This window comes from Linepithema humile, chromosome 1, assembly GCF_040581485.1.
Source record: "Linepithema humile isolate Giens D197 chromosome 1, Lhum_UNIL_v1.0, whole genome shotgun sequence".
In the NCBI taxonomy this organism is placed as follows: Eukaryota; Metazoa; Arthropoda; class Insecta; order Hymenoptera; family Formicidae; genus Linepithema; species Linepithema humile.
This window is the reverse complement of record NC_090128.1, coordinates 20,674,294-20,687,849: the sequence shown is the minus strand read 5'-3', so window position 1 is coordinate 20,687,849 and position 13,556 is coordinate 20,674,294. Positions and strand designations below refer to the sequence as shown.

General features: G+C 38.9%; 2 protein-coding genes across 2 annotated transcripts; both read right to left on the bottom strand.

The window, feature by feature from the left end:
* Positions 1–2,235: 2,235 nt before the first annotated feature.
* LOC105675636 (uncharacterized) lies at positions 2,236–7,485 on the bottom strand. The gene is made up of 2 exons (XM_067347231.1): positions 4,340–7,485; positions 2,236–2,977 (listed from the first exon to the last, which is right to left on the bottom strand). The coding sequence occupies exons 1-2, from the start codon at positions 7,483–7,485 to the stop codon at positions 2,236–2,238; spliced, it is 3,888 nt and encodes a 1,295-aa protein (XP_067203332.1).
* A 2,047-nt stretch (positions 7,486–9,532) lies between these two features.
* On the bottom strand, positions 9,533–12,489 carry LOC105675644 (RNA-binding protein FUS). Its single transcript, XM_012372926.2, has 3 exons — positions 12,336–12,489; positions 11,489–11,637; positions 9,533–9,888 (listed from the first exon to the last, which is right to left on the bottom strand). Exons 1-3 carry the CDS (start codon positions 12,447–12,449, stop codon positions 9,708–9,710), a joined length of 444 nt encoding a protein of 147 aa, XP_012228349.2. The 5' UTR covers positions 12,450–12,489; the 3' UTR covers positions 9,533–9,707.
* Between the last annotated feature and the right edge of the window lie 1,067 nt (positions 12,490–13,556).

Sequence of the window (13,556 nt, the reverse complement as noted above, 5' to 3'; positions counted from 1 at the left end):
CATCCTGCGTTTTCTTACTTGATTCCCACCCACAAACTCGCATTCTTATTTGCAGTAAATAACTATTATTTTTATTTATATTTTGAACATTTTTTTGTTGCCAAATTGTAAATTTATAAGTGTAAGAAGTGTTTTATTTTTAATTTTTATATCTGGTTGATTTTTATGTAAAATGGACTACATTTTTTTAAACATTTTTTCGGCAGAAATTTTTTCTTATTGTCACGATTATTACTGTAAAATATTTGAAAGTATTAATATATAAAAAATATTAATAATTTTAAAAAAAGAATTATGATTTTATAGTGTTGCATCGATTATTTAATCGATGATTTTGAGAATTATTTTAAGATTTTTAGTTAGAGTCACGTGTGAAAGTCTTTATATAACTTTTATAAACATAAAATATTCAGAGCGTTGAATATTGTGATATCGATATATCGAGATGTCGATATATCGATGCTACTTGTGCGCTCTCTGGCTGCCGTAACAGTTTCTACCGCTTTAATTCGGAATGCAGAGCTTTTTTAATACTTCGCGATTTATTCGTGAAAAGTATATAATGTGTACGAATTTTTGTCGGGAGTGCCGGTTAAAGCTATAGGTGATTGTCAGAATGTATTACTTGCCACAAGTGCTCATGATTAACAGCGATCGCTGGATTGGAATCAACATAGCCTCAATGAATTCCGGTGTCATCAACAACATGAAGGCGCGGTATATCTTTCATGTGACGTTAATCTGTCCGTTAATTCAATTTTCAAAAACGAGATATTTGACTTGATTTTTATTGACAGTAGTGCGCGGTAACTAATGTAAGTATTTATTTACTTGAGCTTTATGCCCAAAAAGGAATACTTTTCATTAAATATAGTATATTGAAAATTTAGCTTGTTGGAATTATGTAAATCGAATAAAATGTTGTTGTCGTTACATGCGAAACTGATGACCTCTTGCGTTTTAGATAATTCGGAGTGTCTTCATCGTATCTAGATTAGATACATTATGTCTCAAAGTTGTGTCTGATAATTCGATATCTTGAAATGTTTGAAAAAGAAAAGATTAAATATAGTATTAAAAAATCAGAGCTTATGCAATAAGTTAAGCAATAAAAATATATTTTGAATTAAAAAAAAAGTTATATGTGAAATCGAGAATAAAATAATGGCTGCGTTCCGAAATTTACTGCCAGTACTGGCAACATCTATAGTTTATTAATCTATAGTTTACATTACGTATATTGTAGATTTTCAGTACTGGCAGTGAATTTCGGAACGCAGCTAATATGTGCACACTCTTACTGTTCGTGTCGAATTCGCACGTATGCTAGCGGCGATGCAGACACAGATTACCGGAACCGTTTTTCACGAAAAACGCGCAGCAAACGGAGTCGCGGGTGGAATCCCTTTTTTGAATTGAAGCTGAAAGTCTTTATGCGAATTATTATCTCGACAAATCGTTCAACTCGTGCGACCGTTTCTCATACGTAGCAGCAAGGCCAGAAAATATTATTCAGCCGATCAAAGCACAGTCGAAAAACAAAGCTTATAAACACGAGCGAGTTGAAGATAAAATGTCTGGTGTTCGAACTTACGGAGAAATAAAGCAACTGTCTATTTTTTGGTAAACCAGGCAATAACATTTAATTAACACAAATTTTAACAATTAAATGAACAAATTCCAACGAAAGTAATTGACGTTAATTCGCACTCGGATTCGTGAAATCGCGGAGAGCGGTTCGACAATTTAGTCTCAAGATTTTCAGATGCGTTTTAGAAGGAATTAATAATCTGAACGTTTCGACTGTTTAAGAACAAGTGAAGCTTTCAAAACGATCTCTCGCGATCGACGGCGATCGATCTCATCGAGCGACGAAATTCGGCGTCGCGACTTGCGCATTAGAGTTTGCGGCGGTTGTTGAGACGCCGAATTTCGAGTGATCGCTTAGCTTGTGTAGCGGAGCTTTATGTCGTAGCGGTTTTCTTCATTTAAACTATTTGCATTTATTTACGAAGATCTTGCATTTATATTGATCTTAAACATACCGCCCGCCTTGGAATGGCAATTCCGAAATATGATCGAACTCTCGAACTAGTGAAAACGCTCGACAACGAAGCTCCAGCCGTAATACCGTCGCGAATGCGAAATTGATGACTGGTGAAATTCGAGTAAACACAGAATCAAATTCGATGATAAATTCTTGTGAGTTTCTTGGCGTGGGGGTTTTTTTTTTTTTTACACCGATGGAGTGTTCGTTGGCTCGCTATCGAGAGGTAATAAACATAATTTTGTGATTGGGCGCTTGAATTCGGACGACGCTGTTTTTATTGACACGACGCGAGGTAATGCATCTGAACCAGAGTGTAATTGCGTAATGCGCCCGAGCTCCCATTTGCAGGGAGGCAAATCTGGCTTGCGCAAGAGAACCATCTGACCGACCTTTATTATTTCTTGTTTGCGCTTCCATTTGACTCGTTGCTGGAGTGTGTTGACATATTCGTTTTGCCAGAGTTTCCAGAATTTTTCGGTCATTAATCGCACGCGTTGCCATCGTGACAACCGACTTTCCTTCAGATTGAGCAACGATGGTTCAGGAGTCGTTGTGATAGCAGAACCGATTAGGAAATGGCCCGGAGTCAAGGGTTCGTAATCGTCGAGATGGTCGCTTAGCGGCGCAATAGGTCGCGAATTCAAGCACGCCTCTATTCGACAAAGAAGCGTTGTGAATTCCTCGAATGTGAGCGTCTCGTTTTTGACTAGGCGGCGGAGATGATGTTTCACACTTTTTACACCAGCCTCCCACAGTCCGCCGAAATGCGGCGCAGATGGGGGAATAAAATTCCAGCTTACACTGTCAGTCGCGATTTTATTTTGAAAATTGCTCTCGGTGAGAGCGGCCCGATATGCGGACGCGAGCTCTCTGTCAGCGCCTAAGAATGTAGTTCCGTTATCGGAATACATTGACTCCGGTAATCCTCTACGAGAGCAGAATCGTAAATACGCATCGAGAAATGCGTCGGTCGAGTAATTACTAACGAGCTCAAGATGAATCGCTCGTGAATTAAGGCAAATGAATAAGGCGATATATGCCTTTTGAGTCTTGATTCCGCGACCGCTACTTGTGCGAATTTGGATCGGACCGGCATAATCAACGCCACAATGCAGGAAGCTGCGCTCTGGTTTTGTGACTCGGATCGCGGGAAGATTTCCCATTAACTGTGACGGAACAGCTGCCTTTTCGCGAGCGCACGGAACGCATCGATGAATGATGGCTTTGGTCATACTTCGACTGCGTAGGATCCAAAATTCCTGTCTTAATACATTTAAGGTTAGTTGTAATCCAGCATGCAAGGATCGCACGTGCGCATTTTTAATAATGAGATGGACAAGCGGATGTGACGCGAGTAGAATCGGATGCTTCCTGTTGAATGGGAGAGGCGAATTTTGCAATCGGCCTCCCACTCGTAACACATTGTCCTGATCAATGAATGGATTAAAGGAAAGGATTGGACTTTTATGGTTGAGCGATCTTTTATGAGTGAGCGCTTGGATTTCCGTGGAAAATAAGGCTTGTTGGATATAGCGGATCCAATAAAGTTTAGCGCTGCGATATTCGTCAGCGGATACTGCGGCAGGAACTTCAGACCCTTGCGGTTGATCGTGCTTCCTGCGTTTACATTTATTTAAAAATTTATATATATAAGCTGTAACGCGGATCAATTTAGGCCAGGATGAATATTTTTTCGCTAGATCCCATTCGCGATCGTTCATTGCGACCGTTGCGCATGTAGTTCGCACTTCGAGCTCCGTTTCGTGGGACACTGTGCTATTCTCAATCGGCCAAAATTCGGAAGAGCGTTTTAGCCATGGTGGGCCTGACCACCATAAGTGATGATTGATTAAATCTTGTGCGAGCAATCCGCGAGACGCGCAATCAGCTGGATTATCGTCGGTTGATACATGACGCCAAGTGAGATGAGGGAGATTTGCAAGAATTTCGGTGACGCGGTTTGCAACAAATGTTTTCCACCGAGATGGATGTTGACGAATCCACGCTAATACGATTGTGGAGTCCGTCCAACAGTAGCATTGAGTAGTATTTGCTGAGATTGATTCTTGTACGAATTTCATTAGCCGTGATAGAAGAACGGCGGCAGACAGTTCTAAACGCGGAATGCTTAAGGGCTTTAATGGAGCTACTCTAGATTTTCCGGCTATGAGCGATATTGTTGAGTTTCCGTCAGATGAAGTGACCTTGAGGTAAACAACTGCGGCGTATGCAACGAGCGAAGCATCGGCAAAGCCGTGCAATTCTTGCTTGACGACGTGTGGACCGCACCCTGTCCAACGGGGCACTCGGAATTCGTTGAGCAACCTAAGATTTGAATGAATTTGGTGCCATGTAGTTAATTGTGATGGTGGAATCTTTTGGTCCCACTCCAATTTAAGGCGCCATAGAGTTTGCATGAAAACCTTTGCGATAATAGTTGCAGGTGTCACCCAACCAAGGGGATCGAAAATTTTTGCAATGATCGCAAGTATCGAGCGTTTGGTATCTGGCGGATGGTCTTTTAATGTCGATTGGAATTGGAACACGTCGAGCACGGGATTCCAACCGACGCCGAGCACTTTGAGCGTTTCGCTCTCGTCGAGAGGTTTTGTGCAAGCGAGACCGTGATCCTCCGGGTTGATCTCGGCTAGAAGATCCTGCGAGTTGCTTGCCCATTTTCGTAATTCGAAACCGCCGCATCGCAAGAGTCGAATCAACTGTTCGCGTACTTGACGAATGCGTGTTACGTCGTGTTCGCCGAAGAGTACGTCGTCGACATAAGTCTGATTCGTCAACACGGGAACTGCGAGAGGAAACTTCTGACCTTCGTCCTGCACCAGTTGTTTGAGAACACGAAGAGCTAAGAATGGTGCACAGGCTGTTCCGTATGTGACCGTGAGTAATTGAAATTCTGTGACGTGTGCTGAGGCGGACTGCCATAGAATTCTCTGATAGTCCATGTCGCGAGGATCAACGCGGATTTGCCGATACATTTTTGTGATATCGGCAGTGAAGACGTATTTGAACTGTCGCCATTGCATTATAACGGCCGGAAGTTCTGATTGGAGCTTCGGGCCTGCTAAGAGATGATCGTTTAGAGACGATCCGTTTGAAGTTGCTCTCGAAGCGTCGAAGACAACGCGTAAGCGTGTCGTTGTGCTACTATCCCGGATGACGGAATGGTGTGGAATATAAATGCATTGCCCTTTGTGCGAGAACGATTTCGGAGCGACCTGCATGTGCCCGAGGAGTTCGTACTCTGAGAGAAAATCTGAATATTCGCGTGCCTGCGCGGGATGAGCGTCGAGTCTTCGAATTAAATTGCGCAGTGATTTCTCAGCTATAGCGCGAGAGTCTCCAATGTCAATTGGAGGACCGTGTTTGAATGGAAGACGCACTACGTATCTTCCGGTGGAATCTCGCGAGTGCGTATTCCGGAAATGAGTCTCGCAACGTTCGTCTTCGGGACTTAATATTTTTTTGTGAGGCATCTCTTCGATCTCCCAGAATTTACGCAATTCGTACTCGAGAGAGTCGGAATTGCAGCAATGATTTGCGTTAACCTTTAGTGCTTTCTGACATGTCGTGTTAACTGAGGACGTGTTCATGGGAGAGTTCGAAAGAACGATCGGCCCGGAGATAATCCAACCGAACGCGGTATTTTGAGCGACCGGCTCTCCGGACGTGGATTTTTGGATTCCATCGAGCAGAGTTTCCCCATAGAGATCTGCACCGATGAGGATGTCGATGGGATGAGAGCTGAAAGGATTGTCATCCGCCAACGTAAGATTTTTGAAAGGAATTGAGACTGAATCTTGTGCTGCGCGAGGTGGCGAGTATGCCGTTAATGTTTTTAGAATGAGTGCTGTCGTGGAGAAAACCGGAGTCAATGCATTTCGCGGCGAAATAAGTATTTGTGCGGTGTGGCGATGCGTTCCGGCACTTACACCTCCGATCGCGGATATTGAAATCGGCATACGAATTCGCTTCAACTTTAATTGCTGAGCGAGACGCTCAGTTATGAAGGTCATTTCGGACCCTTGATCGAGCAATGCTCGAACGCAAATCGTGCGACCGGACGGCGCGGCAACGTTCAGCCAAGCAGTTGCCAACAAGATCGTTGATCGGGTCTGTTTTTTAGTGGAAACAAACAAAGATTTTACTTCTGAGACAGCTGTCTCGGCAGAGCTTGCTGGCTGTTGCTGCGCCGCGCTTTCAGCACTTTTTGATGAAGAATCCGAGCTTTCGTGCAGCATGGAATGATGCTTACGTTTGCAATGTCGGCACGTGAATTTACTTGTACATGCGTAGTAATTATGTCGCTTGCTTAAGCAGTTCGTGCAACGATTTTCGGCTTTGACTATTTCGCGACGTTCGCTCGGATTCTTATTTATAAATGTTGAACAGGATTGTAAATTGTGATTCGCGTTACACAAGGAACATGGAGCATGCAGAGCTGTAGTTGCGTTGGCGCTATTAATTTTTGCAGATGATGCTTTGGTTGCCTTATCCGCGTTGACGGCTGGAAGCTTGAGATCTTCTAACGCGCGGATGCGTGTGTCAAGGAACGTTTTAAGATCTTCGAAGGACGGAAGGTCTTCAGTACAGAACTTTAGATTCCACGCCTTTCGTGTAACAGGATCGAGCTTTTGCGAAACGATACACACAAGCATGTCGTTCCACAATTGTTCCGGAGTCCGTTTTAAATTTTTCAATGCTGCTACAGCGACCCCGACCCTGTCGCGTAGGGACTGGAGATCCGACACGGACTCGCGAGTTACGCTGCTCAAATTCAACAGCGTGCTCAGATGCACATTCAATAAACGGCGCGCGCTCTCGTAACGTGATTTTAGCAAATTCCACGCTACTGTGAAATTGTTTTCGGTCACAGCTAAACACTTCACGCAATCGAGGGCGTGGCCTCTGAGACTTGATGTTAAATAATGCATCCGCGTAAAATTCGTGAGATCGTGATTGTCAATGATTAACGCGGTGAAACGATCGCGAAAGCTCTCCCACTCCTCGAATTTTCCGTCAAAGGGCGGCAATTTGATGGGAGGCAAATGTTGAAGAGCAACCGACGACGTGTAGCCATGGTGCACACTACTATTTATAATAGATTGGTTCGGGCTCACCGGAGGTTCCAATTCTTCCAGACATTCGGCCATAAAGTCGGAGGTTGCGTGATATGTGTCCTCAGCGTGGTCGTATAGATTCTCCGAGAAGTAACTGCAAGCGGCTTGCTCCTGCTTCGTAAGCCGAGTCACTAGCTCGAGATGACCGGCTTGAATTTCGGCCCAACAGTCTTTCAACGCGCTTATTCGATTCCGTACTCGCGCTGCACTTAGATTGCCTTTGCCGATTTTTTTAAAATTGTCTAATGAGCGATCAAGCGAGCGTAACACCTGCCTCTGTTTTGTTAAGATTTCGGCCATGCTGCACGAGAATTTATCAAGATGAAACTGCACCAGAAAGGGTGCTACTTTTGAATTTTCCAATTCGCGATCCGTCGCTACGATCCGGCTCGAAGGACCAAAATGTTCGTGTCGAATTCGCACGTATGCTAGCGGCGATGCAGACACAGATTACCGGAACCGTTTTTCACGAAAAACGCGCAGCAAACGGAGTCGCGGGTGGAATCCCTTTTTTGAATTGAAGCTGAAAGTCTTTATGCGAATTATTATCTCGACAAATCGTTCAACTCGTGCGACCGTTTCTCATACGTAGCAGCAAGGCCAGAAAATATTATTCAGCCGATCAAAGCACAGTCGAAAAACAAAGCTTATAAACACGAGCGAGTTGAAGATAAAATGTCTGGTGTTCGAACTTACGGAGAAATAAAGCAACTGTCTATTTTTTGGTAAACCAGGCAATAACATTTAATTAACACAAATTTTAACAATTAAATGAACAAATTCCAACGAAAGTAATTGACGTTAATTCGCACTCGGATTCGTGAAATCGCGGAGAGCGGTTCGACAATTTAGTCTCAAGATTTTCAGATGCGTTTTAGAAGGAATTAATAATCTGAACGTTTCGACTGTTTAAGAACAAGTGAAGCTTTCAAAACGATCTCTCGCGATCGACGGCGATCGATCTCATCGAGCGACGAAATTCGGCGTCGCGACTTGCGCATTAGAGTTTGCGGCGGTTGTTGAGACGCCGAATTTCGAGTGATCGCTTAGCTTGTGTAGCGGAGCTTTATGTCGTAGCGGTTTTCTTCATTTAAACTATTTGCATTTATTTACGAAGATCTTGCATTTATATTGATCTTAAACACTTACAATTACTTAAAATTGATACAAACTTATATGAGAAAACATTTCTGATTGCCTGTGATCGCCGTGAGAATCGCCCAACGTACGTAAGGTGATAATAATTAGCATTGCAGCACAAAGTGTGTTTTATACATCATGGTGTGGCAAATTTGCGACATAAATCTGTGCGTAAATCCGATTTTCGAAAATGAGATATTTAACTTGACTTTTGTTCAGTAGTGCGCAATAATTAATGATAAGTGTTTTCCTGTATTCATCGATTCTTTAATGGAACTAATATTTCTTCAATGGAGCATTAATTTTTTCAACGGAGCTGATGCATATGGAACAGTCTGAGGCGAAAATCTGCGTCAGGAGCAAACTTCAATACCCTAGCTGGTAAGATTATTTGTTTATTACTTAAAAAATTATGATAACAGAAAGATGTATAATTACAATTTAAAAAAGTTTATTAAATATTTACTAAAAATTTTTGTATAATTAATCATGCAATTTGTTGCATATAGTTATGTTCGACTCACAATAGAAATGATTAAATATAATACATAATAATTCATATATAAATATATGATAATTTATAATAACTATAATTTGTATTAATTTCTCTAGGTATAGCTAAGAGAGCGTACTTTGCTAGGGTACAACGACCGGTGAGTAAATTAATTATAATTGGGTAATTATCTCCAAAATATTGATATCATCTGTCGTTTTTGATCATATTCACTGTATGATTATTAAGGATTGCTTTGATTATTATATCCTCGCTTGCAATTTGCATTTTTTTAAAAGACGATAATTTTGGTGTGACGATTTGGTGTGACGAAAAAGTTATAACTACTGCGAAGACCTTGTAAATATGTCACACTTTGTGAGAATTTTCTGAGTGTGCCTAGATCTATAGAGCATTTTTGTTTTTGTTATCGAAAAAAAAGATCACACACAAATCTGACAATATCGATAAATTAAATGAATGCATTATATGAAAAGAGAGAGGCAAGATGTATAAATGTATATATCAGTTTCTATTAATATATTTTGATAATACAATTAAAAAATCAGAAAATTAAAATAGAATAAGAATCAAGATGCTTTGTGATAATTGTGAGAGATAGTTTTAACAGAATATTTGTAGACAATAATATCCATCAAATGCTTAGAATAGAGTGGAAGTTTTGTGGGAACATCATTATACAAGATAAAACATTTTTTATATTTTCTTTTATTTCATTTCTTACACTTCAATGGAGATTTCAATGAGATTATAAAACTAATGAAGCTTGCAGAAAGCTTCATTTATTTTAAACAAATCGAATATTAATATCGCCAAAAGAGGAGATAAGATATAATGGAGTAACATCGGGGGAAGAGGGAGAGTCATATCAACCCCAGTATCCTCCCCAACCACCGTAGCCTCTTCCACCCCAACCGCCATAGTATCCTCGACCACCCCAGCCGCCATAGTATCCTCTGCCACCCCAGCCTCCTCCCCAACCTCCATATCCTCCATATCCTCCATATCCTCTGCCATATCCTCCCCAGCCACCATATCCTCGGCCATATCTGAAATTGTTTATAAATTATTTAATTAAGACGATTAGCTTGATCATTTGGGGATTATTTTATGTATTTAATGCAAGAATTTTAAGTAATTCAAATTGCGATTATCACTGATTTTATGAAGTATTATATGTAGTATCATCAAATTGTGTGTGCTGCCTTGATCTTCAATGATAAATAATTTTACAAATTTGAGAATTAATTTTTATGAAAGATTAAAAAAAATGTTATAGGAAGATTAGAAATCGAGGCTGAAAAGATAAGATTGTTAGTTGTTAAAGAGAAACAATTTGTGTTTCTTTCAATGTTAGGTCATCTTTTATTTGACAAAGCATCCTTTGTGTGTGAAAGATTAAAAATATTGAAAATATCACTTATACTGTGCGTTAGTAGGACTATAATCATAATTATGATTGAAATCTTTAAAAAACAGCAGCAAGTATTTTGCATTGCTACATTCTATTTTTTCTGCTTCGTTGTTAAATTAAAATTTTTAATTCAAAATTTAAGAACGCAAGTATTATATTGTAATGATTTAAGTAAAATCTAAAATGCAAAATTAACAAATGTATTAAAACATTTAAAATTAAAAATTTCTACTCAAACATTAATTACGGTATTTTTCAATAACACAAGTAATAACTTTTAAAATACTATAATTAAATTTTTATCAACTTAATAATTTTTAGCTTCTATTTTGATATTATCCTGCCATGTAATCTCATTTTAGATTTATTATCTTTTATAATTTTCGACTATAATAAATTTTGATTTATTCGAAGCATTCCTTGCAAAAATGTATGAGATGCTTACAGCTTGTTAAATCATTGCAAATTGATCGTTGCAACTCTCGCTTTAGCGCTATTTGCACATCAGAATGCGTCATTCATGCATGCGACTAGTTAGTATATGCATGTTGACGAAATTACGAGGAACGAGAAGATGGTCATGAATGTGAATGAAGATGCTATAAAAATATAATATTTTTTACATGTCTCTTCTTTACGTGACTGTTATCTTCAGAAACAAATCACACGGTGTAAACAAACTTTGCATACCAAGTTGAATCGTGGTTGAGTAAGCTTCGATTGCGATAGAATACGTGATTATTATTTAATATTTGCAGTGACTATAGTTTCCGGGATACGCACATTAATTCTAAATTATGCAGTTATAAAGCATGCAAATTGATAAGTTTCCATTATCGAGAATTATCGCGCAAAATTATTCCCCTGAAAAATACTTGTACATTTTCCGTAAAATGAGATTATTTTCATTTAGCGACAATTGAGTTTTGTTTGACAACGTTGGTGAATTAATCACTAGCGCGACTAAGCTATTAATAACGCAGATCTAAAATTATCAACTCTGCGAGGATTATGATACATGTATCATTTTGTCGTAATTACGATAAATGAATGAGTATATTAATTACTATGAACACGTTATGAATGACAGTGTATATTAGGACGAGAACTCATTTAGCTTTTCCGGTTTGCGTTATGATGTAAGGAGGTTTGATATAAGCATTTTGGAAGAAATCTTTGTGCAAAAATAGAACAAAATTAACGATTGAATGTTAATGATTTATAAGCGTACTCACCCGCCCCAGAACGTGGCATCTGTTTCTAAATCATTTGTTTTTCCATACTGCTGTGGTGGTTCAGCTTCATTCTGGACAGTCTGCGGACTTCCCTCAATTTCCACCGCAGCGGAAAGCGCGAGAAAAGCGAACGCCACAAAAAGAAATACCTAAAATCAGTTCAGTGCAATTCTTTAGTCTTTATCTATAATTCGGATGATAAATTGAAAATATTTTTTAGATTTTTATTGAATTTAACTTGTGAAAAAGTCGAAATAAAATAAAAAAAAAGAAACAATTGGAATGTTTTATGTGCGTAATATTGCAATTCTTTTGGCAGTTGAAAAAGCTTTGATCGCGATGCATGTAGTGTATAAGTAGCCATTACATACGTATAATTTTTGTTTATAAATCTTTGATATTATAAAAATAATATAATATATTTCCAAACATTTTAATGTTAATCACCGGTTATTTAACATTAATTTTTTAATATTAATTGACTAATACGAATATTCCATATTACGCTGTAAATTTACTATTCAATCTATACTCGATTATGAATCATTATATGCATTACAAATAATAATTACAAATAATAATTGTTATTTGTAATTTAACTATTCATTATCAAGAGGATAATTTACTTCGAATGATAGTGATTACGCGATTCACGCGACGCGAATTACGCTAATTGGACAAATTCATCGGACGTATCTCGCGACTGACGTTTCGTGCCATCAGAAAAGCGCGTACACACGCGACATAGTGATGATATTAAAAAAGACAAAAAATAGGAAAAGTCACGAAATGAGAAGGTAATCTCGCGTTATAGATGCCGGAGATGAGAGTCGTGCAAATCACTTACGAAATGTAATGGACGCAACATATCGAGGACTGATTCCATTTCGAGTGGAGCGGGCCTTATATACGCGACCGCTCCAGTGTTTTTCGAGACGCCGGCACGAATGCAACCGCACATGTGCCTCGTCGACTACCTGTAGTTTCGCACACGCGCGCGCATAGGATCGAGTAAAAAAAGGCGCAATACGAACGGAGCGTACAAACACACACACAAGTACGTTATGCACAAAGAACCGCAAATAGGAATGCCGATCTCGTGTTTTGAATCCTGGGATTCCACGACGCTGTCGTCGCGACGTCGAGGACGCAATCCTCATAAAATTCGAGGGCGAGCATAATCGTCTTCATTGAATCAGTCAGGAAAATCCATTGCTTTGACGATACTTGATTTTACTCTTCAATTGCGAAGAGAAAGTTATTTTATTGGAACTACAAAAAATATCATTATAGAAAAATATTTTTTTATTTAGAAAGAGGTAAAAAAAAAGAGAGTAATCTATTTTTATTTAATTATAATTAAAGCTAGGATAAATATATACTTAAATAGAATCCTTACTTTCTTAACAGAAAATAAGAAGAAATCAGTTTAAAAATTAAAAATGTCTTTGGTATATAAATGTATATACTATTAAAAATTAATTATTTAAAAAATTCCATTTTTTTATCGCTTATAAGTATCGATCTGATGAAAATATTTATCAGACTTAGCGAGCAGAAATATGCAGATGTAGTCATCACACAATTTTAAATTGCAAATAATTAATAATTCGTACTATGTGTTGATTTGCATGGAAAAAATGAGTAATTTACATCCATGCATTTAGCATCCATCTAATGACAGTTCCACATAATGATAACCATGTCTAATGATGCTTCTTAGTATTGTTTCGTTGGCGAAAGGGTTTCTGAGAAAGCGCGCTTTTGTTGTCGGAGTAGGTCTGCATTTTGCTTTTTTTCGTAGGTTGCCTCTTCGAAGGGCCTTTTAGGGGGATGATAATGACCGGTGGAATGAAGAGTATAATTCTCGGAACTCTATGCACCATTTTTGAGCAAAAAAATTTTTGTGGTAGAAAAACTCGCCAACTTCTTATGATTGTCGAGCGAATTAGAAACGCTGAATTGTTCATGCGCGATTCATCATCGTTATTATCATCCACTGTGTGCAATCTATTATATTTGACCACATTTTTTTATAGTTTTTAACTTGGTTAGCTACTTTTGGTAC

What these genes read in the sequence shown, in the direction of transcription:
- LOC105675636 (XM_067347231.1), bottom strand. Translation starts at nt 7,485, where the DNA reads ATGGCCGAAATCTTAACAAAACAGAGGCAGGTGTTACGCTCGCTTGAT. An exon ending in CGAGTGCCCCGTTGGACAGG is followed by an intron (nt 2,978 to 4,339) that starts GTGCGGTCCACA and finishes CTGCTCTCGTAG; the next exon opens with AGGATTACCGGAGTCAATGT.
- LOC105675644 (XM_012372926.2), bottom strand. Translation starts at nt 12,449, where the DNA reads ATGTGCGGTTGCATTCGTGCCGGCGTCTCGAAAAACACTGGAGCGGTC. An exon ending in TGTTGCGTCCATTACATTTC is followed by an intron (nt 11,638 to 12,335) that starts GTAAGTGATTTG and finishes AACTGATTTTAG; the next exon opens with GTATTTCTTTTTGTGGCGTT. An exon ending in GATGCCACGTTCTGGGGCGG is followed by an intron (nt 9,889 to 11,488) that starts GTGAGTACGCTT and finishes AAACAATTTCAG; the next exon opens with ATATGGCCGAGGATATGGTG.